Source organism: Carica papaya, chromosome 9, assembly GCF_054855325.1.
Source record: "Carica papaya isolate Zhongbai chromosome 9, ASM5485532v1, whole genome shotgun sequence".
In the NCBI taxonomy this organism is placed as follows: Eukaryota; Viridiplantae; Streptophyta; class Magnoliopsida; order Brassicales; family Caricaceae; genus Carica; species Carica papaya.
In genome coordinates this window covers 6,022,379-6,050,321 of record NC_142317.1, presented here as the reverse complement: position 1 = coordinate 6,050,321, position 27,943 = coordinate 6,022,379, and the positions used below count along the sequence as shown (strand labels likewise).

Sequence of the window (27,943 nt, the reverse complement as noted above, 5' to 3'; positions counted from 1 at the left end):
CGTGACAGGATTGCCTAGGGCACGCTCGGGACATAGTGTCATTTGGATAATTATTGACCGGCTTACCAAGTCTTCTCACTTCTTGCGTATCAAGATGATCGACTCATTGAACAAGCTAGTAAGAATGTATATCCGGGAGATAGTCAGGTTACATGGAGTGCTAGTGACAGTAGTATCCGACAAAGACCCCATGTTCACTTCTTGGTTCTGGTCTAGTTTTTAGTAAGCCATAAGAACGAAACTGTCTCTTAGTACCGCATTCCACCCTCAAACTGATGGACAATCAGAAATGACGATCCGCACACTGGAGGATATGCTCCAAACTTGTGTTCTTGACTTCAGGGGCCATTAAGATGATCATTTACCCTTAATAGAGTTCGCCTACAATAACAGCTACTAAGTAAATATCGGCATAGCTCCGTACGAGACGTTATATGGCCGCCCATGCAGATCACCGATCTGTTGGGAAGATGTAGGTGATAAAAAATTATTCGACCCAGATCTTATAGAGGAGACTACATCCAAAATAGTTAAGATCGGGAAGAACATTCAGATGGCTCAGAACACACAGAAGAGTTATGCGGACACCCGGATGAGGGATTTGAAATTTGAGAAAGATAATCGAGTGTTCTTTAAGGTTACTCCTTTCAAGGGAATCAGTAGGTTTGGTAAGAGGTGAAAACAAAATTCTCGGTTTATTAGGACATTTGAAATCTTAGACAGGATTGGTACCGCCGCCTACAAACTGACGCTACCTCCAGAACTATCCAAAGTTCATAATGTATTTCATATGTTCATGCAACGCAAGTACAACTCAGACCCCTCTCACATCTTGGCCCACGAGCTCCTTTCACTTCAGGTGGTACCGGTGGGTATTGTAGACCAAAAGAGCATAGTACTCCGTAACTGGAAAATTTCCTTTGTTAAGCTCCTATAGCAGAATCACACACAGAGAGATGCCACATGGGAGCTAGAACCAAACTTCATAGCTCAGTATCCCCAACTGTTTGATTGAGTGAGAGGGAGACAAATTTGAGGGACCAAATTTCCTTTAAGGAGGGGGGAGAGACTTGTAATACCCGGGCCCGAAATTTGGCCCGGGATTAATTTTAACATTAAAAAAATGTGTAAAAATCTATTTTTAAAATTAATAGATTTTAATTTAATGTAAAATTATGGAAAAAAATAAGTTGAAAATAAATTTGGAAAAAATGGATGAAAATTTGGGTTCAGATGGTATTTTTGAAAGAAAAATCAGAAACTAGGAATCAGAACATAATTAAGAAAAATTATACCACGAGAAACTCCCAGTCAGCAGCCTCGATAAACCAGAGCGTGTCGCGTGCCAAGGCATGCTGACTCGGTGCCACGTGGAAGGCCACGCTAGCAATCCGCGTGCCTGTGATCGGATGGTCCAGAAGCATTCCCGCGCGCGTGGACGATCCAGATTCATTCCCTACTCAGGTGCGATTGGACAATTGTAATTAAACGCGATGAACGGTCAAATTTTATTTTCTTTTTAAATACGATCGGACGGTCAAGATCAAATCGCGATGAACGGTCCATATTCATTTTCTCTTTAATGCAATCGGACGATTTACGATGAACGGTCCATATTTATGCGCGATGGGTATAAATATTTCGCATCACACCGAACTCAAACCCTATCCGCCAACCTCCCACTAAAGAAGAAGAACCAGTCCCTAGAGAAAGGAGCCGACCGCCGCTCGCCGCCGCGTTGGAGCCACCTCCAACTGCCAAAAAAGGTAAAAAAATTTCCATATCTACTCGAAATTTAATTTCGAGCACCCCCATGGCTAAATCGGAGCAAAAAAAAAAATGGTCGGTGAGCCAAAAATCACGGGCAAAACTCGAAACCTCCTCCGATGAGTCCCTTCCCGTTTCCTGCTTCGTGCAGTTTTTTCACCATTGTGTTCATCGTTCTATTTTCTACAGGTTAACCTGAAAAAAATGGCCAGCCATGAAGGCGAGCCAGTGGAGCCATCGCACTGGAAAATTCCACCACCAGTAGGTTTTTATTTTTTTGACTTTTTTGGGTCAACCGAGGCACTCTAACTTATTTTCTCGTAGGGATGGGTATAAAACTGGTCGAAAACAGTCAGACCGAGATAAACTACTATTGCAGCCGGCGATGCTGCTGCCGGAGCACGACGGTGCCGCCGTTGTCAGAATTTTAAAATTGACCAAAAAAAAATTTTAACACCTATTTTGGATTTTTGATGGTATTTTTAAGTACATGAAACGTGTTTTAATCTCCGCAAGAAAATTTAGAAAATTCGAGGACCGCTAGTAGGTACAGTAGAAAGTTCGGTATTTTGGATACTGATTCCGGTAAGAATCTCTCAACTTATTCTCTGTCATAGAATTGAAGCTTAATAATTAATAATATGGTATTTTGTGTAATTTATAAAATTTTGAGAATAATTATATGTTACTAATGGAGTCGGAATCGGTTAGTCATTTATTTATTATTCTGTTTAACTGATTGTTGAATTTACAGCTTTAAATACATGATGATCTAATAAAATTGTTAAATGATTCAATTGTATTTCCTTGATATATATATATATTGTTTGTTTTGCATGATTTACGGTTAATTTGTGAAATTAGAAATTAATATACATTTTTTAAAAAAAAATTATTTTTGATTGCATCCATAATCTATTTTTTTTCAATAATTTAATAAAATTAAATTAAATTAATTTATAAATAAGATTTTTATTTATTTTTAAATTGTCAAAATTGATTCCGAACTAATTTTTGGATCAAGGTATTACATATAAACTTATATGGTAAATTTAAAACCAAATAAATTAACATAAAATTTGACTTAAAAATAATGTTCTAATTTTTAACGGAAAATTGAAAACAAAATCTAAAAAGTTTTTAATGTATTATCTTCTTATTTTGTAATCTTCGGTCACTATCAATTATATTATTTAAATAAAATGAATTAATTATTTTTATAATGTTATTAAGTTTAAACTTTTTGATGTCTATATCAAATAAAGTATATAGAGAACATAAATAATTCATACCATTTTTTTTATGAAAAACAATTTTATAACTCAATTGCTGAATTTTTGAACAAAAAAAAAACTTTGAAGCTTCAATTGTATTATGAAAAATGTTTAACGAATTAAAATGGTAATTTTTTAAGTATGTAGTACATATATAACATCTTAGATTTAATTATATTTTAATTGTATAGTAGATATATTTATGCAAATTTTAAATAAAATTAAATAAATCAAACTTATTGAGTTCAATTTTATATAGTTTGAATTCAAATCAAATTTCAAAATGAATTCAAATTTGACATGGTTGGAAAAAGTCAAACTCAAATATTAAAATCTTTAACTTTGTGATAATATCTAGAGTATTTAAGCTATAATTATAACAAACAGAAAAAAAAATAAAAATTATTTGAAAATTTAACATTTAATATAGTTAAAATTAATATAAATTTTGTAAAAATTAATTTTTATACCAAAATTTAAGCGAAACTAAAAATATGTTACAAAATTCGTATAAATTTATGCAATTTTGAATTTTTTTCAAATATTAAATTAATAAAATAATTATATATATATTATTAATTTTTTCATAAATAAAACTGGAAATATGTTTCCCCCATAAGCTGGGCCTGAATACTTAATAATAACAGTGACAAAAAGTACCGAACAACTAACAACCAACCCCAACAACCCTCAATAAATATATAATTTTTACGTAATCAATAATAACATACATAAAAACAAAAATATAAAATCCAATTGAAAACTACATCATAATAAAAATAAATAAAATTGTTAAACATCAAAGTAATAAATGATTATTTAAATCGTTCCTAATAAATGAATATATATATATATATATATATCTAAATAAAATATTTGTGCATTTAGAAAAAAACAAATAATTTATTACACCCACATAACGTACAACAGTTCATGCATGTGTTCCAAATTATGACATTAACTGAGTGATTGTAACTTATCTAAACTGCAAAAAAGATTTTTGCATAGGTTTTTTTAAAACTTATTTATTTATTCATTCTTAAAATTCGAGTTTGTAAGAAAAATTGAGAAATATATAAATTGTACATCTTTGTATTGACCACATTTTCCTCTAATGAAATTATTCGAATTAAAGAAAATTTGTAATAATTTTAAGTTATAAATTTTCTCGAGTCTGTAACATTTTTCAAAAAAGTTAATTTAGAATATTTTCTAAATTATAATTTTAGTCTCATGTTTTGTGAGTTAAATTTTTTTCATAATTTTATTGTTCAAGTAATTTTATGAATAAAGAAATAAAAAAGAAAAAGAAAAGGAAAATATGACCATATATATATATATATGTATAGCATTTATGAGAGGTGATGTTGGAGTCTCTCAATAAATGGCAACTAACCAGAAGATATTTTTTTTACATTATAAATCACACGTTTTCTAACCTAATAAAGCCAACTTGCCCATTACTCTATATATATATATATAAAATTCTTAATTTATTGAGACACTATAAATTTCATTAACTACATTAATAAATTGAGTTGAATTATATATATAGATATATATATATATATACATACATACTAATGGAATAGGCCCGTTGAATTAAGTATTATGGTGCTATTCCACAATATCATGTATAATGGTTTCTTGTATATGTGTCTCTAGACATATATATACCGGAGAATTAAAGTGGATCAACTTAGGATACGGTGATTTAGTTGTCATAAATTTAAATTTTATTAAAAATATAAAATTTATAATTTTATGAATATATATAAATAATTTAATTTATTAATGTATTAATATAATTGAGGTGATTAAATTAATTTAAATTATATTTTTTTACTTATATTAAGTATCACGGACTAAAAACTTAATCTAATTTTTTAAAAAATAAAAAGAATAAAGAAGCCAAAGCTTGCGAATGTTAGTGAAATGAAGTCCACAAAACCGAAGGAAGAAGAAACCGAGTCACGTGAAAATGAAGAAAAAGAAGAAGAAGAAGAAGAAGAAGAAGATTGTATCAAAAGCAACATAAATCTGATGAGATCATTTCTTCAAACTCAGGATCCTTCTTCCATGGTCTCAAAATTCATGCTTAAATTGTTTTCTTCTTCTTTGCCATATTTCCTGCCTTTCTGGGTTAATGTTTTCAATTTTTTTACTCATCTATTTCTTCATAATGTTTGAACTGCTGTGTGTGTATACATATATATATATATATGATATATATGATGTATTGAGGGAAGTTGCAGGAAGTAGATGATGCAACGCTTAGGAGATTTCTACGAGCTCGTGACTCAGATATCCAGAAAGCTTCAATTTTATTCCTCAACTACTTGAAATGGCGAAAAAGCTTCGTCCCCAACGGCTGCATTTCTCCTTCAGAGGTGCCAAACGAAATTGCACATGAAAAGATGTTTTTGCAAGGATTTGACAAGAACCGACGCCCGATCTCCGTCGTTTTGGGCCGAAGACACTTTCAGAGCAAAGGAGGGTTAGATGAATTCAAACGTATGCAATAAGCTTTCTATATGCGTACATATATGTATCTTGCTCGGCGATCGAATTTGATTAATTACTATTTGAAGTCACGATGTTTATATATAATTTCAGGTTTTCTAGTCTTCGGTTTGGACAAATTATGTGCAAGGTGTGTTTTTAAGCCATGGTATCGGATAATCCATTCATTTATATTTTTACATATATATGTACACATATACAAGTTCTGGAAAACGGAGACTTGTATTAAAGGATATAATGCTACAAACATATACATACATACATAAGAATACATATGATATAATGATGATATATACAAAGTACGATTTTCAGGTTGCCAGCAGGACAAGAAAAGTTTGTTATCATAGGAGATCTTGAAGGTTGGGGATATGCAAACAGTGACATCCGAGGTTACTTTGCTTCTCTTTCGATTCTGCAGGTATATATATATACCTATATTGTATGTATATTTTTATGCTGCTCTCTGTAAGACAGTACTTAGTTATGTAATTAGACATATATTTTAATTGATAAGAGTTATTTTAGTGTTTATAATTAATTTACTTTTAACCAAACACTTGTTTATTATTATTTTTTTTAATAAAAAAATATAAATTTTTATTTTTATTATATTATGATTAATATATTGGAATTGCTACTTAAAATATATATATATATAATAACATTAAGTTGAGTATGAATATTTAGTTTGGGATAAATGCAAAAGATTGTGTTTGGTTGCAGGATTACTACCCAGAAAGACTTGGAAAATTGTTTATTGTGAATGCTCCATACATATTCATGGCAGTGTGGAGAATCATTTGTCCTTTTATAGACAACAGGACTAAGAATAAGGTAATTCCCTACTACTCTCCTCACTTGATTTTCAATAATTATAAAAAGTTAATTATTTACTATAATAAAATATATAATTTTTTTTATAAAGATTAAAAAAAATTATATTAGACATATAAATTATCTTAAATTTTGAAGTGTTGAAATTGATGCAGATAGTGCAACGCCCCCTTTTTAGTTTCAGGGACGTTACAACTATACTGTTAGCATACGTGGCATAACATGTATTATCCCATAAACAATTTCGGTCATACACATGGAAAATGTTCAAATCAAATCATTCAAAAATTTGAAGTTACTCTATTGTATCTCCGTCAATATAGTAGTTTACAATTTCACAATTTCTCGTTTCAAAATGAGTTATTTGTCACTAACTATGTAATTATTCCGTTTCACTATTCATACTCCCTGCTCCGTCTCCTCTACACGTTAGATTCGGAAGCACGCAACTCTAGTCTAGTTTTCGATACTACATCACCTGTAAGTGATAGGTAATGAGCACACACAAAATCAGTTAAGTAAATTTATCATAAACGTAGCATGGAAATCCAGTTAAATGTCTACTCTACTAGTTTCCCCCTTCCAATGGTCACGCCATCTTTTTCACCCACACTCTTCTCCTCTTACTCACCTACCGCTACTGTAATTACCATATCTCCTCGAAGAAAATCATCAACCCTCCCACTTTTTACCATGTAAAGTCACCACATTAGACCACCCCAACATTTCTTAACGTATTTATCCCCTCAACCCTGACCCGACCACTCACCCACACTATTACTCCTAGATAAAGACCCCTAGCCGTCACCAATATCGGTGACTCAACTGGCCACCCACTCACACCGTTACCGATTCCTTCCATCACCAATATCGACGACTCAACTCGTCCTCAAATTTTCTCAATCCTCGATCATAAATTGGCCACACACTCACACTGTTACCTTTTCGACAATCCCTTAACTGTCACCAATATCAGCGACCCCTTGTTGTCACCACTCGGCCCCTAACTGGCCACCCACTCATACCATTACCTATTCCTTCCATCACCAATATCGGAGATTCAACTCGTCCCCAAACTTCCTCAATTCTCGACCATAAATTGGCCACACACTCACACCGTTACTCTTTCGGCAATCCCTTAACCTTCACCAACATCGACGACCCCATTCATCTATAGTACCAAACAACCATCAATAGCCAACATCGGCATATTCATCCATCCAAAAATACCACCAGTAGAGTTATACAATTTTCACAATCACAGTCAAATATCATACATGCATGCATAATCAGCAAACACACAGAACAACTCATACAGGCATACATATTCAACAAGCACATAAACTAGCTCATACTAATATCTGCACGTATATGCAATCAATAGAATTCATACACATGCTCATTACCCCTATCTTATAAAATACACATACACAAACACTTTCTCTCACTGATATCTCTCCCTATTAACTCCCTCAATTGTCCCCCTTGGACCATACACACACACACTTCCTCTCACGGGTATCTCTCACTCTTATCTCCCTCAAGTGTTCCTCTCGAACCACTCCCTCTCTTGGTATCTCTCTTTCTCATCTCCTGCAAGGATCACTCCCAGACCACTCATTTTTCACTGATATCTCTTTCTCTCATCTCCCTCAAGTGTCCCTCTCGGACCACTCCCTCTCACTGGTATCCCTCTCTCTCTCATCTCCCCTAATGGTCTCTTTTAACCGCTCTCACATTCACAATCCCTTGCACTAATCCACTCCCAGCCTAACCTCAGAGGCCTCCAAATCTTCTCTCTCCTTGGCGACAAGTATTCACCTACATGTTTTCACATTTCCTATACTAATTCCTACGTTAATTGGACTTCCTCTTCATCTGGTGACATTCTAATATATATATATATATACCGATATATAGAGCTATACAGCTTCTTCCTTTGTACTCCCATTCGTACCTCCCGCACGGTTCCATCACGCTTTCGCCTATCCAATTTATCCCTCCCTATTCACTCCTCTACCGACTCTCTATGAGTCATTCCTCCTTCTACAGCTCCCTATCCTCTCTGTTGAACCACTCATTCTCAGCTAGAGTTCAATCCACCGGTATGCATCTCTAGGTAAGAGTTTAACTACAATTTACCATTTCAATGTTTGAAATTCAAATTTACAATACCTCTTGTCTCCATCGTTCTCAACATCACCACAGCTCACTCAGTCACCTTAATCGTCTCCTCATTCTCCAGCTCTCTCTCAAGTCCTCGACCGACTGCCTTCTTTCCTCTATTTTTGTCTCTTCATTCTCTGGCTCTCTCTCAAGTCTTCTATCGACAGTATCTTCTTTCTCTTCCTTTTCTCCCCTTTTCTTTTTTTTTTCTTTTCTTCATCCTATTTATAGCGAACCTGCTAACCATCCCAACCATCCATTCACATCCCTTAATCTGAACCATTCATTCTCACCCTTCCCCCTCTTCCATACATATATATATATATATATCATTATGATTATTATTCTTATCATTTCATTTTTTTTACAACCCAATTATTACATTATTCCCCCCTTTAAAAGAAATTTGGTCCCTCAAATTTCATTATATTACCTCAAAGAGTTGTAGATAGTTACTTCTCATCTCATTCTCCCGTTCCCACGTTACTTCCTCATTTGCATGATGTCGTCATTGTATCTTTACCATAGTTATTATCCTACTTCTCAATTTTTTTTCTTGTCGCTCGAGGTCCTGGATCAGTTCCTCATCGTAGGTCAAATCTTTCTCCAATGGCAACAATTCGTACTGTATAATGTGTTTCGGATCATAGTGATATTTTCGTAGCATAAAAATATGAAATACATCGTGAACCCCCCTTACCGCAGAGGAAGTGCTATCCGATACATAACCATACCCAGCTTCTCGAGAATCTCAAAAGACCCATATGAAGCGTGGACTTAACTTTCATTTCTTCCAAAACTTTAACAAACCCTTCATTGGGAACACCTTCAAAAACACATGATCCCCTACTTTAAAGCTCAAATCTCTCCTGCGATTGTCTGTGTATCCCTTTTGTCTACTTTGGGCAGCTTGTAAATTCCTCTGTATCACTGACACCTTAACCGTAGTTTCTTTCACTAGTTTTGCCCCGATCAACTGTCTCTCTTCAACTTCCTCCCAACACGCTGGCGACCTGCAGGTCCTACCATAAAGAGCCTCGTAAAGAGCCATCTCGATGCTAGTATGGTGACTATTATTATAGGTGAACTCCATCAGAGGTAGCATATCCTCCCAATTCCCCCTATGTCAATAACATATGCCCGCAACATGTCCTCTAATACATGTATAGTTCTCTCCGTTTTCTCATCCGTTTGTGGATGAAAAGTTACACTAAAACTTAACTTGGTACCCAATACTTGTTGTAAACTTCTCCAAAATCTAGAGGTGAATTGTGGATCTCGATCTGAAACAATCAATACGGGAATGCCGTGTAATCTTACCACCTCCTTGATATACAACCTAGCCAACTGATCCACCGAATATGTCACCCTCATAACTAAAAAATGGAAAAATTTAGTTAAACGGTCAATTACCACCTAGATACTATCATACATCTTGCGATTCCTTGGTAACCCGGTCACAAAATCCATGGAGACATGCTCCCACTTCCACTCGGGTAAAGGCAAAGGTTGCAACAAACCCCCATGCCTCTGATGTTCCACTTTCACTTGTTGACACGTCAAACATCTCGACACATATTCAGCCACACCTCTTTTCATACCCCTCTACCAGAAACTTTTCTGCAAGTCCTTATACATCTTAGTAATCCCCGGATGTATGGCAAATTTGGTGTTATAAGTCTCACTAAGTACTTCTTCCTGTATCGCACTATCATTGGGAACACACATTCTGGTTCAAAATCTGAGAAACCTATCACTCTGTACGCTAAATTCTTATGTTGTCCCTTGTTCTACTCCCTTCCGGATTTTCTGTATCTCAGTATCCACCATCTGTTCCTCCCTGATTTTCTGGACCAAGGTAAGTTGAGCTCTCAAACTAGCCACATACTTTCCACTGCTTTCTTCTCGAATTCGTAACTTTTGCATGGCTTTACGTGAATCCTACTCAGACACCATCAAATGGGTCAACACCTCAGTACTCTTCCGGCTGAGGGCATCTGCCACCATATTTCCTCATCCGGGATGATACCTGATCGTACAATCAAAGTCTTTCAACAAGTCCATCCATCTCCTCTGTCACATATTAAACTCCCGCTGGGTGAACATATATTGCAAACTCTTGTGATCTGTATAAATTTCAAAAGTCTCCCCATACAAGTAGTGTCGCCACAATTTTAAGGCATAGATCATTGCAGCCAGTTCTAAGTCATGTGTCGGATAATTCTTTTCATGTATCTTTAATTGTCGAGCCCCATAGGCTATCACTCTCCCTTGCTGCATTAGCACACAATCCAATCCGAGATGAGATGCGTCACTATACACCGCATAACCTCCTTCACTCGACGGAATGACCAATATCGAGGTACTAGTAAGTCTTCGTTTGAGTTCCTGAAAACTTCTTTCACACTTACCATCCCACTCGAACTTCACATTCTTTTTGGTCAATTTAGTAAGGGGCGCTGCAATACTCGAAAATCCTTTGACAAAACGGCAATAATACCCAGTTAGCCACAAAAAACTTCTTATTTCTGATATAGTATTCAGTCTTTCCCATTTTACCACTGCCTTTACATTTGCTGGGTCTACAGATACCCCACCTCTCGACACAATGTGGCCCAAGAATGCTATTTGATCCAGACATAACTTTTATTGAATTTTGCATACAACTTGGCTCTCCGAAGTATCCCTAGGACTACTGCTAGATGTTCAGCATGTTCTACAGAATCCCTCGAGTATATCAATATATCGTCTATGAAGACAATCACATAACGGTCCAAAAAGGGTCTGAACACTCGATTCATCAGATCCATGAACACTGCTAGTACATTCGTTAGTCTAAAGGACATCACTAGAAATTCATAATGTCCATACCTCGTACAGAACGTCGTCTTTGCAATGTCCTCTACCCTAATCCTCGACTGATGATACCCAGAACGTAGATCTATTTTTGAAAATAGTTGTGCTCCCTGCAATTGATCAAACAAGTCATCTATCCTTAAAAGGGGATACTTATTCTTTATTGTTACTTGGTTCGAATCTCGGTAATCAATACACATTCTCATAGTTCTATCTTTTTTCTTAACAAATAACACTAGGGCCCCCCATGGTGATACACTCAGTCGGATGAATTTCTTATCCAGTAACTCCTATAACTGCCTATTTAGCTCTAGTAATTCTGATCTCGCCATTTGATATGGGGCTTTGGAAATTAGCTGCGTGTCGGGCTGCAGTTCTATGGTGAACTCAACATCTCTATCTGGTAGTAATCCCAGAAGGTCGTCCGGGAATACATCCGAAAAATTTCTCACTACCGGTATCTCTTAGAGTGTGAGTCTCTTACTCTCGTTCCCTATCAAAGGCACATATAAGACTTTTAACTCATACATTTATCAATTCAAGACTACTCTGTACAATATCTTAAAGTCAAAATTTATTTATTTTATTTATATAGCAAAAAACTCTTCGTTAGGGATTCTAAATACCACTCTCTTATGGAAGTAATCTATATGAGCATGCTGTGCGGCAAGTCAATCCAAATCTAGTATTACATCAAAGTCTCTAATGTCCAACAAAATTAAATCTATCTTTAGTCTATTCCTCTCTATTTCTATTCCACATGACTTAAACATTACATCGGTACGTAAAGCACCACTAGTTGGCGTAGATATTACAAGCACACGATCTAGTACTATTGGTTTGGTTTCTATTTTAGATGTAAACATAGGTGATATAAATAAATGCGTGGCCCCATGGTCAACTAAGACTCTAGCCGGAACATCTGAAATGTAAAGTGTACCTTGTATTACTTCTGGAGTCACGACTATCTCCTGGGCTGTTATGGCAAATACCTAACCATGAACCATCGGCCTACTAGGCTCCCTGGGCAGGGGGCAATCACGTACGAAGTGCTGAGTACTGCCACACCAGTAGCAACCCCGACTAGCACCCATGCACGGGCGGTCTCTATGGTTCTTACCGCACCGTGCACAGCCTGTATTATTTGTGGGTATTTGCTGACTTGGTGTTAGATCTTGTACCATTCTCTACCTCTTCTCTATTTGGCCAGATGGGGGGGGTGGTTGTCTATAACTGAAAAATCCTCTATTATTCTCAGGGTGTTCTTTATACAGTGTCTTTACCAATTGCACCTTCTCCAATACCATCTGATAAGTAGGTAACGCAAACATAGCTACCTAGTGATACAGCTCTGGCCTTAATCCCTTCTCAAACCTCCTAGCTTTTCTCGATTCATTCATCATAACTTCGGGCGCAAACCGACCTAAATCTATGTACCCCTCGACATATTCAGCTACTGACAATCTTCCTTGCCTAAGTTTTCTGAATTCAGTTTCTTTTCATTGTCTAAGAAAATCTGGAAAATATTCTGCATTGAAAGCTTTCAGGAATACCTCCCAAGTGATTGGGGAAATTAGAGCTCCCTACTTCAATTATCACCAACACTCTGTTGGTCCTCTTAACATGAAGGTGGCCAGTTGTACCCTTTGTTCAGTTGTCACTGTTATCACCTTAAACAATTTTTTCGTCTCTTTTATCCAGTCCTCCGCTACCAATGGATCAAAGCCCCCATTGAAGGCCGGGGGATTAAGCTTCGGTATTTTTCAATGTTGCTCGTATCCACCCACCCTGGTGAATACCCTGTTGTGGAACAAATGCTGCCTCAAACCGTAGTTCTCTCTCTCGAATCATCGTTGCTAGGCTCTCAACCACTCTGCATAACCAGTTAAAGTCTTCCTGATATGCCCCTGCTTATCCCGCATGTGATGCCGACGGAACGACTGAGGATCTTGGTTGTGAGGGGGGAGGCATTGCTTGGTATGGGGGCGGCCCTTGAAATGAAGAGAGGGCACCTGGTGGAATACAGGTGCTCGTTGTGGGGCTTCTGGTGGGTCTTACGCAATCGGGGCAGATTCTCGACGGGGTCGGCCTCGGCCCTTCTTCGTCATTTCCCTTGGTCTACCTGTAGGATAACAACACACATCAGTGTTTCTCATTGTTTGCTCTGATACCAACTATAACGCCCCGATTTTAGCTTCAGCAGCGTTACAACTACCTTGTTAGTATATGTGGCATAACATGTATCATCCCATAAATAATTTCGGTCATACACATAGAAAAAGTTCAAATCAAATCATTCAAATTTCTAAAATTACTCCATTGTATCTCCACCAATACAATAACTTACAATTTCATAATTTCTCATTTCAAAATGAGTTACTTGCTACACTATGTAATTATTCTATTTCACTATTCATACTCCTTGCTCCGTCTCCTCTACACGCTAGGTTTGGAAACATGCAACTCTAGTCCAGTTTCTGGTACTACATCATCTGTAGGTGATAGGTAATGAGCATACACAAACTTAATAAAGTAAATTCGAGTCATAAACATAGCATGAAAATCCAGTTAAATGCCAACTCTCCTAGTTCCCCCCTTCCAATGGTCACGCCATCTTTTCCACCCACACTCTTCTTCTCTTACTCACCTACCCCTACTGTAATTACCATATCTCTTCGAAGAAAATCATCAACCCTCCCACTTTTTACCATGTGAAGTCACCACATTAGACCACCCCAACATTTCTCAACGTATTTGTGCCCTCAACCCTAACTCGGCCACTCACCCACACTGTTACTCCCAGTCGTCACCAATATCGGCGAACCATTCAACCCCCAACTAGCCACCCACTCACACCGTTACCTATTCCTTCCATCACCAATATTGGCGACTCAACTCGTCCCCAAATTTCCTCAATCCTTAACCATAAATTGGCCACACACTCACACTGTTATCCTTCCAGCAACCCTTTAACCGTCACCAACATCGGTGATCTCACTCATCTCCAGTACCAAATAACCATCAATAACCAACACTGGCATATTCATCCACCCAAAAATACCACCAGTAGAGTTATATAATTTCCACAGTCATTGTTAAATATCATACATGTATGCATATTTAGCAAACACACAAAATAACTCATATAGGCATATATATTCAACAAGCACATAAACTAGCTCATACTAATATCCACACATATATGCAGTCAATAGAATTCATACACATACTCATTACCCATGTCCTATAACATACACACACACACACTTCCTCTCACTGATATCTCTCCCTCTTAACTCCCTCAATTGTCCCCCTCGGACCATACATACACACACTTCCTCTCACGGGTATCTCTCACTCTTATCTCCCTCAAGCGTCCATCTCGGACCACTCCTTCTCTTTGGTATCTCTCTCTCTCATCTCCCACAAGGATCACTCCTAAACCACTCCCTTTTCACTTATATCTCTCTCTCTCATCTCCATCAAGTGTCCCTCTCAGACCTCTCCCTCTCACTGGTATCTCTCTCTCTCATCTCCCCTAATGGTCCCTCTCAACCGCTCCCATATTCACAATCTCTTGCACTAATCCACTCCCAGCCTAACCTCAGAGTCCTTTAAGTCTCTTCTCTCCTTGGTGACAAGTATTCACCAACATGTTTTCACATTTCTTATCCCAATTCCTACGTTAATCAAACTTCCTCTCCCTCTGGTGACATTCTGATATATATATATATATATATATATATATATATATATACACACCAATATATAGAGTTATATAGCTTCTTCCTTCGCACTCCCATTCGTACCTCCCGCACAGTTCCATCATGCTTTCGCCTATTCGATTTCCCCCTCCCTATTCACTCCTCTACCGACTCTCTACGAGTCATTCCTCCTTCTACAGCTCCCTATCATCTCTGTTGATCCACTCATTCTCGGCTAGAGTTCAATCCATCGGTATGCATTTTCAGGTAAGAGTTTATCTACAATTTACCATTTCAATGTTTGAAATTCAAATTTACAATACCTCTAGTCTCCATCGTCCTCAACACCACCACAGCTCACTCAGTTACCTTAATCGTCTCCTCCTTCTCCAGCTCTCCTTCAAGTACTCGACTGACTGCCTCCTTTCCCCTCTTCTCTTCTCTTCCTTCTCCGACTCTCTCTTAAGTCTTATATCGACAGTCTCTTCTTTTCTCTTCCTTTTCTCTCTTTTTTTTTTTTCTTCATCCTATTTATACCCAACCTGCTAATCATCGCAGCCGTCCATTCTCATCCCTTAATATGAACTGTTCCTTCTCACCCCTCCCCCCTTTTTATATATATATACATACATATATCATTATGATTATTATTATTATCATTTTTTTTTACAACCCAATAATTACAGATAGTATTTGTGGAGAAGAAAAGGATGAAATCAACACTACTGGAAGAGATTGAAGAGGAGCAGCTCCCACAAATCTATGGAGGTCAATTGCCTCTACTTCCAATTCACCTTTCCTAATTAATCCCATATCAAATAGTGGTGAGTGCATATATTCAAGTTGGACCGTAAAATATTCTATATAATATTTTCATTATTTCATTTCAAAACTATGGTTGCTTCAATCTCTCTTTATTTTTGTATTAAAACTAGAAAATAATGAAAATTTTTACTTGATGTAAAATTTTACACAAAATTAAATCAATGCATTTCGAATTTCATGAATTTTTCCGAACACAGCATATGTTCAGAGAATTAACTACCAATAATCTCTACAAGAACATGAACCACCTTCAAAACGATGAAACCGGATCCGGTCCCTAACAATAATGACTCGGTTCAATAGTTTAGAAACTAATTTAATCCAAGCATGACAGTCATGGCAGATCCGGAGGTTTTTCTTCATTCTGAGTTCAGTTCCAGGGCCAGTTTTTAAAATTGCATAGGCCAATGCTATCTTTTCACTGTGATAATTCAGGTTTTCCTCCTTTTCCTCGTCAGATACATCCATTAAAACCAACTCTGTTGCAGGTAGAAATCCTTCCAACTTGGTTCTTTGAATCAGTTCTTCTAAAAATTCGTAGATTGCTTCTGTTTCAGCATGAGATCTATCTCCTGCCTTGAATTTGTAAATAACACCATCCAACTCGAACCAACTCTTCCCTCGATTTTTACGAACTTTCTTCTTTTTCATAGTTTCTCTAACCTGCTCTGCGCCATCCCAGTTATTCAGAGAACTATAGATGTTTGATAACAACACATAATCCCCACTGCTGAGACGTGATATATTTGTAATAGCAACTTCACCAAGCTGTGGATTTTTATGAGTTCTACAACCACTGAGAAGTGCTCTCCATATAACTACATCTGGTTCAAATGGCATTTCTTTGATCATGGCATATGCCATTTCTAACTTCCCAGCACGACCAAGGAGGTCTACCATCGCCCCATAATGCTCGAGTTCTGGCTGAATTGAATACCCAACACTCATTAACTTAAAATACCTACGGCCTTCTTCAACCAAACCACAATGACTACATGCTGTCAGAATTCCAAGAAAAGTTATAGAATCAGGCAAAACATTTTTCATCTCCATTTTTGAGAAAACTCCAATTGCATCTTCAGCAAGCCCATGGATGGCTAACCCATTGATCATTGCATTCCAAATTGACACATCATTATGCGGAATGCTCTCAAAAATCTCTTTTGCAGTTTGAATTCTTCCACATTTTGAGTACATGTCAATCAGAGCTGCACCCAGTATATAATTCATCTCAATTGTTTTCTCAATCATCAAACCATGAACCCAAAGAGCATGATTTAGTGTTCCAAGTCTTGCACACGCTTTTATAGCAGATGCAAATGTAAACTTATCTGGTTCAACAGTTGATCTAAGCATCTTCCTGAAAAATCTTAATGCCTCCTCAAAGCGCAGATTTCTAACATGACCCCCAATTATTGAGTTCCATGTAACTGTATCTTGTTCAGGCATTTTATCGAACACCTTCTTGGCAAGTTCGCACTCTCCAATTCTCATAAGACTTTCGATAACTATGTTCACAGTGATCAGATCAGAAGCCCAACAAAGAACTTGATCAATAACTTGATAAGAAATACTAGCACGATCACAGCGCAAATAAGTTGATATCAAAGAAGCTACAAGGTACGGGTAAGTTCCATACCCAAGTCTAATAATTCTGGCATGAGTTTCAGTTGCCATTTTAAAATTTGAGGAGGCTTTGCAAGATTCAAGAACTCGACCAAGGGTTCGACCATCTGAAATAATTTCCAAGGAATAATTAATTCCTGAATTAAAAAGCCTTTCATAGAGGTTCTTGAATCTTGCAGTGGAGACATAAGGCAAGCAAAATAGCAATTGCCTAGAAGAAACCAAAGAGAGAAATATTAAGCGGAAGCTCCATGGAAGCACATCGTTCTATCAGTTGCAAAAAACGTAAATTTAAATATCGAAAACATGTAGGTTTTGCATAGTTGTTCACGTCATTAAAAGAAAAAAGACAAGGAAAAACCATAAGATTGTCAACGTGAAATTGGGCAGAGAAGAAGATGCAGGCCACACAGATATTCGTTATAAGACGAAACGAGCAGGGGAAAAGCGAAAAGAAACAGAGATAGGAATGTGTTTGAGGATCAACAGACAAGCATAATGGTGATAGAATTGAGGGGAAAACTGTAAGAAAAAGCAGAGAAGTAGAGAATATTTGGACCTGTAATATCATGGTAGGTATGAGATGAGCAAGAGAGAGGAGAAGCAGAGAAGGCCTTTGTGCTTCCAATGGAAACCTGACCTGCGAGTCTTTTGGCGCCATTTCTGTGCATTCTGTGTTCTGGTCTTTTCTCCTTCGGCGTTCTGGGGAGTGAAGGAACGTGGTAAAGCCGGTCTAATGGAGCTTTATACTTTTTACAGGAATAGAGCTTTATCATGGGAATTACTTACTGGGCCAGATTTCAACCTGCACCGAAGTGTCATTGCCCAAATGCATAATACTATTTTATTTTTATTCATTTTTTACATATGAAAGAAAAAATTAGTTTTAGTGTATAATTGAATAAATCTCAGAATAAATTATTGAACTACTTCTGAAAACAAATAGCTTAAAAATAATTTTATTAATTTAATTAATTAGTTAAATTAGTTTTTAAATAATCTAAATAAAACCTAATTTTTTTAATTTTTCGTTAAGAAATTAAATATTTAAAATAAATAAATAAAATTATAATAAAAACAATAGAAACCAAACTTAATAAGAGCAAAGCTTTCTAGACTAATTTTGTACTTTATTTCAAATTTTATTTATATTTTTAACCTTATAATGATAGATTAATATGGTTAATTATTTTTTTGTAAATTAAAAAGTTAAAGTAAGGTTTTTAACACAAATATATTAAGTTTTTAGTTATATTAAATTAAGTAGTATTTTTACGTAATTCATTATCATTTCATACTATATTTATAAAATAATGAATTTCATATTTTTAGTAAAATATAAATTTATAATTTTAAAATAGAAAACAAAAATTTTAAATACTGAAGTAACTTGTAGATGGTATATGGTTTAACTGCTAAAAATATTTATGTGACATTTATATATAATAATTCTTTGTTATCACCTTTTTAACACCGTAATTATCTTAGCAGCAGGAACAATTGCCTTTATATTTTTAATTAAAAAAACAATTCATTAATGTGAAAGAAGGAAAACTACTGTATTCCTAGCAGAGACATGACGTGTCAGCATTCAATTGGATAAAAGGTAGTAAACTTGGGTTGACCAAAATTTTAATGCATCTGAAAAGAAGACGAAGATCCCCTTGTTTTACGCTAAGTGCTTTCTTTTACAAGGTATTAGTAAGCTTATTAATTAACATAATTTTTCAAAAAATAAATTATTAAAATATTTAAAAATACAATTTGTAAACCAATAATGAATAATGAGAGATACCAAAAGTCAAAGTCAGTGGAAGAGAAGAAATAGGTAGAGAAGCAGGGGATTATTTCACCAGACACAATCCAAGAAGCGTTGTTTTTCAAAGTACAAAACAGTCTTTATCAGAGAGTGAGTGAGTGAGTGAGGGAGGGAGGGAGGGAGGGAGGGAGAGAAGGGGGCAGTGCAGTGCAGGCAGAAGCTTAGCCCAACTGACTGGAACACCTGATGGCTTTTATGTACTTTGTCTGCAACTTTTTTTTTAAAAAAAAAAATTTATTTTTCTTGTAATATTTGTCAAGGAATAGTGATTTTATTTATTATAATTTATTTGAAATGTCATTTTCAACGCTTGTTAATGTATGAAATTACAGAATTGCCCTTCGCGACCCTGTCTGTCTTAAATGAAGCTTTGCTGTTTACAGATTTCACCAGAGTTTCAGGCACGGAAACACCCTTTTACAGAACCTCAATATATTAATATATAATATAATGAACATTTATTATTATTATTGTTTCAGAATTCATATATTTTTCTTGAAATATATATATATATATTTGGCAGGAAGATAAGAGATGATAGATGATACAAGTAAAATTGCTAATGATTTTAGATGCATACGTATCGAAATGTGAGTGGGTAACTGGATTCACATGACCCCCCAATTCAAAGAATGTCCCTGCAAACAAACTATAGATTTCTGACTCCTTTGCTTCCTCCAACTGTCAAAGTCCCAACAAAGCATCATAAACCCACTACTTCCCTCTTCTCTCCCTTCGATTTCACTCCCCTCCACATATTATATACATATATATATGTATATATACCCGACCCAGTTGATCCTGCAAGGGCAGTTTTGGAATCCCAAAAAGTCTGTCTTTATATTAGTAGTAGTAGCTGCTAGCAAACCCCAAACAGCCAACAATTTGCCAACTCTTCCTCAAACAAGTGTCTAAACATAGAGAATTGCTTAATGGATCCAGACGGCTTTTCTTCCAGCTTGTTCAAGTGGGACCCAACGAGGGGAATAGTGCAGGCGCCAGTCAGGTTGCTGGAGGCGGTAGCTGCGGCGCCTACGCAGGCGGCGTACGGAGTGAGGCCGAGGGAGCTGGGTGGTCTAGAGGAGCTTTTTCAAGATTACGGCATCAGGTACTTCACCGCTGCGAAGATCGCCGAGCTGGGTTTCACGGCTAGCACGCTGGTGGATATGAAGGATGAGGAACTGGACGAGATGATGAACAGCTTGAGCCAGATTTTTAGGTGGGAGCTTCTGGTGGGAGAGAGGTATGGGATTAAGGCTGCTGTTCGCGCTGAAAGGAGGCGGCTTGACGACGACGATTCCAGAAGAAGACAGACCCTCTCTACTGACACTACCCACGCTCTCGATGCTCTCTCCCAGGAAGGTCTGTATATATTCATATATACATATACACACACGTATACATGGAATAAACTGTGAAATAAACATACCAACTTTCTTGTTGCATGCTATATACATACACACATAGCTGGATATCATACATATATACGTATATATATCTGAAGAAGAACGTACTATGTGTGTGTCTGTGTCTGTATCTGCGAGTATACACATATATATATGTATATATTTACGTGGTTTATTTGATGTAAAATATGGCGGGCGGGGGGCAGGGTTATCAGAGGAGCCGGTGCAGCAGGAGAAGGAGGCGGCGGGGAGCGGGGGAGGTACGATATGGGAGGTTGGGCCGGGGAAGAAAAAGCAGCGGCGGAGAAAGGTGGTGGGTGAGGAGGAGCAGGAGGAGGAAAACGGTGGTGGAAGCGAGAGACAGCGCGAGCACCCTTTCATCGTGACAGAGCCTGGGGAGGTGGCACGTGGCAAAAAAAATGGCCTTGATTATCTCTTCCACTTGTACGAGCAGTGTCGTGACTTCTTGATCCAAGTCCAGAACATCGCCAAGGAGCGAGGAGAAAAGTGTCCCACGAAGGTACTAATCCCCTACTAAACACTATTGCTTAACATTCGTGTATGTCCACCGTGATTCTATGATCTGAACCGTCCATTGGGGGAACCCACTGGCTCCTGCTGCAAAGTTTTCGAGCACGTGCCAGGCTGACACGTGAGGCATGAGCACCCTAAGCATGGGCGGCATCGCCCCTATTGGAATCTTTGAAATCGGCCAGTGAGGTTGGGGGGAGGGTGGTAGCCAGCTGTTCCAAAGAAAGCGTGACAAGTCGCGCCACGTACGGAGGCCAGTGGGTCCATCAACGTGGCCGTAAGTTGCAGAGAGTCCTTTGGTTGGGGTGGTCGTTTTAATTGTTACCCTTGTCGTTTTAATTATTTGCTGTCAAAAGTGTTTGGTTTCATTTTTCTCACCGTACGCCGAAGTGTCGAGTTCTGGTTTTGACAGCTTCTTTATTGTAACGATATAAACAGACTCAACTCTTTTGCATTTTGGGTATTGATGAGTCTCCTCACCATCCTAAATAAACCCACTGGTCAATCTGGTCTCTTCATGACTAGGATAAGATAATTCTCAATTCTCAACCTAATAATTAATCGGTATTTGATTAAATTTTTGTAAATCTAAAAAATAAAGTTGACAACTAATTAATGTATGAATACACAGGTGACGAACCAGGTGTTTAGATATGCAAAGAAAGCTGGGGCGAGTTATATAAACAAGCCAAAAATGCGACACTATGTGCACTGCTACGCTTTACACTGTCTTGACGAGGAGGAATCAAATGCGTTGAGGACAGCATTTAAGGAGAGAGGAGAAAATGTAGGGTCGTGGAGACAGGCGTGTTATAAGCCTCTTGTCGCCATTGCAGCACGCCAAGGTTGGGACATTGATGCCATTTTCAATGCACATCCTCGTCTTGCCATTTGGTATGTCCCCAACAAGCTTCGCCAACTTTGCCATGCCGAGCGCAATAATACTGCCATTGCTTCTACCTCCGCGGCTGCTCATCATCTTCCATTCTAATGCTTTTATTACATACAGATCGGGCTGTAATAGTTCTAGTGGATATGGAGTATGTAATGGTTCAATTAACATCCCTATAGTAATAATCATAATAGTATTTACTTTATACTATTTGTATTCCATGCTTTCAATGTTGGTAGCTAGCTATTTACTGTCTACTTTTTCACTTCCCTCTGGCCCCTAATATTTTAACAATGGAATCATGACACTCTGGGATTATCAAATATCAGGTTCCTGCTGCCTATTACTGAGCAGCACAAAACAAGAAACAAGATGCATAAATGTGTTTACGTTTAGTTAAAATAAGATAATGGTTATGCAATAACAAGAAACAAGTCACGGAACTGTGTTTAATCGCTAGAAGAAAGTATAGAAGTTAGGAAAGAGAAAAAGAATAACATACATTTATATTTTGTTTTTCCCATGGTGACGGATCTTCAATCCTTGTGCACGTGAAAATAGAACTAGAAGCTTTTTCATTTTGATTCCTCAGTCTGCAGGGAGGATGCAGTATTGTATTTGAATAGCATCTTATCCCAAGTGCTCTGAGCTTCAGTAACTTTTTTTATCACATTTGCTACTTTGTCCACACTAACACGGATTTGAACTTTGCTGTCCCTCTCCCGGATTGTCACTGAGGAAGTTGAATCAACCGTGATGGCAAATGGAACTCCGAGTTCATCTGTTCTTGCATATCGCTTGCCTATTGATGTACCTGAGTTTCAAGTAATGTATCTCAGCAAATGAATGTTCATCTTAATGAAATAATGACTGTTTGCATATTTTGACATTAGCATGGAGACATCGCTTCACCTCTTCACCATATAAATTTGTTGCAAATGTGATGGTAGAAGCAGGGACAGATGGGCCTTCCTTAAATCTATGCTTATTTCTAACCATAAACAGCTCCATCTCTAATTGTGCATGTCTTAAAAAATTCTACCAGGAATGGGTAGATGACGGTTTAGGGACCAGTGTGGGATTAACCTGTAAATGCAGCTCAGTTCACGATTACTGAAAAGTAGAGTTTATGACTGAACGTTTGAAAAACTGCCCTCGACTTCTGCACTGCATGTCTACTTTAAAGGCAAAAAAATTCAAAACCCTTGTGATAATATGATCTAGACCAAGGGATTTACAGACACAGGGCCAAAAAGACAATGTTCAGTTCCACTGGGCTCTATAATGCAGGCCTCTTTGACATCATAGTGGTTTGAAATTAGACCTCTTTAATTTTTGCCAAATTACTTGAATGAACCCGCTTATCAATTGACCAAGAAAAAAGTAAAAATTGTGAACAAGGAAAAAGAAATGTTAAGGGTGGTCATATATTCTTCAAGTTGCATACCTGTCACATCAATCTTATAGGAGATTCCAGCAGCAGTCAATGATTTAGCAATGTGTTTGGCAACTTCCTCATATTGTTGATTCTGTACCAGTGGGAATACAGTGCATTTGATAGGTGCCACAAGTGGAGGAAAGCGGAAAACATTTAACTGTTCATCTCCACCCTTGCTAGGCCTGGTGTAGAAACAATGCTCATAAAGACAGTAGATTATCCTCCCAATACCAAATGATGGTTCTATCACTGATGGTGTGAAAACCCTCTTGTGTTCCTTCTTTTTCTCCTTGGAGATATGCACCATGTTTTTCTTTACTGTGACATACTTCCCAAGAGTACAGACATAGATCGGCATTTCTTCCTTGGACTCCAGATAACTTTTCATTTCCATTGCTTCCTTTTCACTCATGGCCTGCATATAACAGGTAAAAGAGTGGCTTTGCTCGATCTTCAATTTTCATGAGAATTAAAAACTGAAACAAAAGCAAAATTTAGAATCTATAGGCTTTTATTTGTACATGAAAATATTTTTATTATTTTTCAAATTTCATATATTTATATTTTAAGCATGTGGGGTATTTGAAAATGAAAATAATATTGAGAAGATGATGGTAACATTGCAGCACGAATTTGAGGGAATAAATATTTATTCTTAATGTTTTCAGGAAACAGACATTTGTTTATACTTGACTATCACACAAACACATACCATAATACATGTTTTTATGTATGTAACATATATATATATATATAAGTTTAGGAAGTGATTTTATGAAATTCTTTTCATGTTTATAACTTTTTGGCAAAAGGAGTTCAGTGCTTAGTAGATACTCTTCTTCTAAGGTGCTGTGCATACAAATTAAGGAAGAAATAATCTTTATTTGCAGTGGAAGAGAAGTTCAGAACAGAGAGCTTAACTGTGAATTTTTTTTTTAAAAAAGTACCCTAATTTTCTAATGTTAGGTTGAGCTTTTGGAATGCTACCACAATTCACTGCAACAAATAGCAAAAACAAAAGAAAAAGAAAAAGAAAAACAAAGTCAACTAGGCACAATGTAAAAGCAGAGCCAAGTTCTTAACTTCTATAATTCATAGACAATCGGCTGAAGGGCAGCACTTCAACATGTCAGTGCCAGAAGCAGGCCTCTCTCTCTCTCACGACCCAAGACGATTAACCAATATGAATTATTACTTTTCAAGAATGTAGGATGTTAAGCTACCAACAAAACTGAGAAAATTCAAGGAGAAATTAACCATTCTATGCCAAAATAATAACAGAAGTTACAAAGAAATGTTTATCATTTAGCTTGAGATAATATACTCAATATTACTATTGTTTTGCAGGAAAAAAAAAATCAACTAATCATGTACCTCCAATGCTTCAACAATCATCTTTTGATTCCCTTTAAATGCAAGGCCCAGCTCCTTTTTCACAGGGGCAATAACAACTTTCTGGAAAATACACAGCTCATTATGAATTTCTTCTAATCAGTAAGTAATTAAAATTCACGAAACTAGTGAAGTTAAGATAGCTGACAAAAATACCTCGACTTCTCTTGGTTCAGCAAATTTTTCATGCGCCACAAGGGGAACACCACTTTTATTCTGTCAGACAGAAAATAGAAATCTTGGCAAATGTGCATAAATACGAAAAAATTATTTCAATTGCTTCCCCTTTGTTACCATCATCTTTATGGTAACAAAGAATGAACCATAAACATCTATTATTGCTATTAAAGAAAACTGATACGATAAAACTTGTACATCAGTTTGTCCTGTTCTTGTTAACCGCTCTTACTCACCGTGTGAGCTCCCAAATCATAGGCAGATCTATCTGCAATACCAACACACTCAATCCAGCCATAAGAACATTCAATCTCAGCATCCCAGCAGTCTGCAGCATAGTGGGCCATCTCATTTGCCAGGTGCTGCCGAAAACGTAGCCGCTCATTATCAATGCCAAGATGGGTAAGGAAAAGATACACCCTTCCAATGAAATAGCCGAGTGTTTCATTATTGACGATGCCCTAATAATAGTGAACAACCAATCTATTGTCAGAAAAAACTGAAAGGGAGAGAGAAAAGATAGTAAAACCAAAAGAACATGGGGCAAAAGGAAACAAACCTTTGAAACTGCTTCGCCAAGGCATATTCTCCTTGCTGAGTGTCCAGATACTTGGTCTCCCCTGGGGAACATAAGGAACTCCAAGTTTGCAACATCAGAAAATTTTGGGTGGGTCTTGTCATCAGGATCCACAAAATGCTCAATCTCAGCCAGTGTAAACTCACGCACTCTTAGCAGACCTTGGCGCGGGGATATCTGTAATTGGATGAAAGAGCTTAAGCTACAAAAATTAATTCTGCAAAACATTTCACCCTTAATGATGATATATTCCAGTGACAACCACAAACATAAGAGGCATATGAATGCATCCTACCATGTGACAAGGAAAAAATTGGTACCTCATTTCTAAAAGCCTGACCAATTTGAGCTGCTGCAAAAGGTAGTTTGTTGCCATTATAGTAGTACAGGTCCTTGAAGTTAACGAAAATTCCTTGTGCTGTTTCAGGGCGCATAAACCTGGGTTATCATCCGTCAGAATAAGCACACGAACATCAAAACCAGTCTGTCAGTATCAGATAAACTTGTTGTTATATGAAGGAATCTCAGATTGTATTCTATCAGATGACCAAACAAAATCCTTACCCCGAGCTCAAGCCAGACGGTCCAATTGATGTTTGGAACATTAGATTAAATGGATAGGGAGAAGAAAGAGGGTTTTTAGTATCTGGAGCAGTAATGCCATACTCCCTAATCTTTGCACCCAATTCTTCAGCAGAGAGATCATCCAAGACAGCAAGAACATGCCTCAATTCTTCTACCTTCTCGGCAGTGATGGTGGGATCCTTCTCAAGCTTCTCCTTGCAGAAATCCTTCAGCAAATGATCAGCACGGTAACAAGTACCAGTCTTTTCATCTTTGACCATAAGGTCAGTAAACTTGTCCACATGACCTGATGCTTTCAATACAATCTCTGGCGTGACGCATGGGCAATCCACTTCTAACATGTTTTCTTCCAAAACAAAATGCTGAAAAGCCAAAGAATAAAATTTAAATTATCCAAAAAACAACCAGAACAACTCAAATTTTCTTTCGAAGTAGAGCGTAACAAGCTTAGATGAAACTGACTAACAGCTCCAGAAACAACACACATCCTGCTATCAATACAAGGAACAGAAGATTCCATTTCTACATCTGTTTAGGAAAATTCCTTTTTGCTTTTTGACGGATTGTAAATGGAAATAAGGCCGCTAACAACTGTTTCATTGAACAATTTCGCAACAAAATCAATAAACTTAGCACATTAAGCAAACAAAAAATGATGCAGAAAGAAGAAAACGAAAACCACTGGCTATGGATATGAAAGCAATTTTTCTAGATAAGTAGGCACATACATCACATGTACAAAACGAAGAATTCAGAAACTAACCTGGCGCCAGAAAGCAAGAACATTAGATTTGACGGCACAGCCAGGGGGACCGTAATCGTAAAGTCCAGCGACGCCGCCATAGATCTTGAAGGCCGGGATATAGAAAAGACGACGTTCGAGGGTGTTGACGACAGCTTGACGGAAGGCCTCCCTGTCGATGGCGCTAACTTGGCCATTACTGCGGACGACGGCAGCGTGAAGGCGGTGCGCTATGGAAACCTTCTCGGCCTTCAAGGTGTTAAGGGCTTCAATAGTGGCATCAATTAGCTCCTCAGCAGCGCCGTCGGCCATCAGCTCACTTACAGCACCCGCCTGTGCCGTTACCTCCATTTCCTTGTTGGCGAGTAGCATGCGTAGAGATTCTGCTTGAGTAGCGTCCATTACGGAGAGTGAGAATCCGTAGTTGATTCTTTTGTATCAGAAGAAAGAAAGAAATATCTTGAATCTCAGTGGCGGTCCTGTGATTCCGTCGAGGAATTTTCCAATCTTTTGAAAGGAACATTTCGTTTGGACTTCGATGATTTTCGTATGAAAAAATCCACAGTAAAGGAATGATTTTGATTATAATAAAGAAAATATAGTTTAAATTTATAAATTACTACTAAGAAAAATATTTTCATTTCATCCAGCAATAAACAGAAGATGAATACGACCAGTCGCCATTACTATCACTTTCAAACGAAGCCGTCAGCAAGACGATTCATACCCTCCTGCAATTTCTCGAGCATTCTGCGATATACCCTAGTGCGTAGTATAAAAATGGTAGACCGTAATGCGGAATAATTTAA

General features: G+C 37.2%; 4 protein-coding genes across 13 annotated transcripts; 2 read left to right on the top strand and 2 right to left on the bottom strand.

Annotated features, from left to right (window-relative positions):
• Positions 1 to 4,906: 4,906 nt before the first annotated feature.
• Positions 4,907 to 19,771, top strand: LOC148239761 (SEC14 cytosolic factor-like). 6 transcript variants are annotated; one of them, XR_015816325.1, is made up of 7 exons: positions 4,909 to 5,123; positions 5,291 to 5,555; positions 5,658 to 5,694; positions 5,877 to 5,982; positions 6,288 to 6,398; positions 17,470 to 17,575; positions 17,966 to 18,501. XR_015816325.1 is itself a non-coding variant. In XM_088211394.1 (6 exons), the coding sequence occupies exons 1-6, from the start codon at positions 4,977 to 4,979 to the stop codon at positions 17,999 to 18,001; spliced, it is 702 nt and encodes a 233-aa protein (XP_088067520.1). In that variant the 5' UTR covers positions 4,907 to 4,976; the 3' UTR covers positions 18,002 to 18,501. The 6 variants fall into 6 exon arrangements, 5 of the variants coding, with proteins under 5 accessions (XP_088067520.1, XP_088067521.1, XP_088067522.1 ...); XM_088211394.1 differs by lacking the exon at positions 17,470 to 17,575 and having other exon boundaries at positions 4,907 to 5,123; XM_088211395.1 differs by lacking the exons at positions 17,470 to 17,575; positions 17,966 to 18,501 and adding an exon at positions 19,727 to 19,771 and having other exon boundaries at positions 4,908 to 5,123.
• LOC110825112 (Tetratricopeptide repeat (TPR)-like superfamily protein) lies at positions 16,091 to 18,270 on the bottom strand. 3 transcript variants are annotated; one of them, XM_088211387.1, is made up of 3 exons: positions 18,135 to 18,270; positions 17,589 to 17,682; positions 16,091 to 17,457 (listed from the first exon to the last, which is right to left on the bottom strand). In XM_088211387.1, the coding sequence occupies exons 1-3, from the start codon at positions 18,234 to 18,236 to the stop codon at positions 16,166 to 16,168; spliced, it is 1,488 nt and encodes a 495-aa protein (XP_088067513.1). In that variant the 5' UTR covers positions 18,237 to 18,270; the 3' UTR covers positions 16,091 to 16,165. The 3 variants fall into 3 exon arrangements, with proteins under 3 accessions (XP_088067513.1, XP_088067512.1, XP_088067511.1); XM_088211386.1 differs by having other exon boundaries at positions 17,589 to 17,786; positions 18,135 to 18,268; XM_088211385.1 differs by having other exon boundaries at positions 16,091 to 17,682.
• A 149-nt stretch (positions 19,772 to 19,920) lies between the features above and the next one.
• LFY (floral meristem identity control protein LEAFY) lies at positions 19,921 to 22,428 on the top strand. Its single transcript, XM_088211391.1, has 3 exons — positions 19,921 to 20,756; positions 21,007 to 21,320; positions 21,963 to 22,428. Exons 1-3 carry the CDS (start codon positions 20,327 to 20,329, stop codon positions 22,320 to 22,322), a joined length of 1,104 nt encoding a protein of 367 aa, XP_088067517.1. The 5' UTR covers positions 19,921 to 20,326; the 3' UTR covers positions 22,323 to 22,428.
• LOC110820369 (glycine--tRNA ligase, mitochondrial 1) lies at positions 21,883 to 27,907 on the bottom strand. Of its 3 annotated transcripts, XR_015816324.1 has the most exons (10): positions 27,156 to 27,907; positions 26,372 to 26,754; positions 26,128 to 26,245; positions 25,790 to 25,984; positions 25,467 to 25,691; positions 25,210 to 25,269; positions 25,036 to 25,116; positions 23,671 to 24,112; positions 22,726 to 23,037; positions 21,883 to 22,357 (listed from the first exon to the last, which is right to left on the bottom strand). XR_015816324.1 is itself a non-coding variant. In XM_088211383.1 (9 exons), the coding sequence occupies exons 1-9, from the start codon at positions 27,534 to 27,536 to the stop codon at positions 22,799 to 22,801; spliced, it is 2,124 nt and encodes a 707-aa protein (XP_088067509.1). In that variant the 5' UTR covers positions 27,537 to 27,907; the 3' UTR covers positions 22,597 to 22,798. The 3 variants fall into 3 exon arrangements, 2 of the variants coding, with proteins under 2 accessions (XP_088067509.1, XP_088067510.1); XM_088211383.1 differs by lacking the exon at positions 21,883 to 22,357 and having other exon boundaries at positions 22,597 to 23,037; XM_088211384.1 differs by lacking the exon at positions 21,883 to 22,357 and having other exon boundaries at positions 22,597 to 23,037; positions 23,671 to 24,076; positions 27,156 to 27,906.
• Positions 27,908 to 27,943: the final 36 nt, after the last annotated feature.

Bases quoted from the DNA above. Each gene is read 5' to 3' on its own strand.
- LOC110825112 (XM_088211385.1), bottom strand. From the start codon at position 18,246: ATGCACAGAAATGGCGCCAAAAGACTCGCAGGTCAGGTTTCCATTGGA. The intron at 17,683-18,134 runs GTCCAAATATTC...AAATTATTTCAG, and splicing joins TACCTACCATGATATTACAG to ATGGTCGAACCCTTGGTCGA.
- LFY (XM_088211391.1), top strand. From the start codon at position 20,327: ATGGATCCAGACGGCTTTTCTTCCAGCTTGTTCAAGTGGGACCCAACG. The intron at 20,757-21,006 runs GTCTGTATATAT...GGCGGGGGGCAG, and splicing joins CGATGCTCTCTCCCAGGAAG to GGTTATCAGAGGAGCCGGTG. The intron at 21,321-21,962 runs GTACTAATCCCC...ATGAATACACAG, and splicing joins GAGAAAAGTGTCCCACGAAG to GTGACGAACCAGGTGTTTAG.
- LOC148239761 (XM_088211392.1), top strand. From the start codon at position 4,977: ATGAAGTCCACAAAACCGAAGGAAGAAGAAACCGAGTCACGTGAAAAT. The intron at 5,124-5,290 runs GTCTCAAAATTC...TATTGAGGGAAG, and splicing joins CTCAGGATCCTTCTTCCATG to TTGCAGGAAGTAGATGATGC. The intron at 5,556-5,657 runs GTATGCAATAAG...ATATAATTTCAG, and splicing joins AGGGTTAGATGAATTCAAAC to GTTTTCTAGTCTTCGGTTTG.
- LOC110820369 (XM_088211383.1), bottom strand. From the start codon at position 27,536: ATGGACGCTACTCAAGCAGAATCTCTACGCATGCTACTCGCCAACAAG. The intron at 25,692-25,789 runs GTTTGTTTCCTT...CACTATTATTAG, and splicing joins TTGGCGAAGCAGTTTCAAAG to GGCATCGTCAATAATGAAAC. The intron at 25,117-25,209 runs GTATTTTTGTCA...TGTATTTTCCAG, and splicing joins CTGAACCAAGAGAAGTCGAG to AAAGTTGTTATTGCCCCTGT.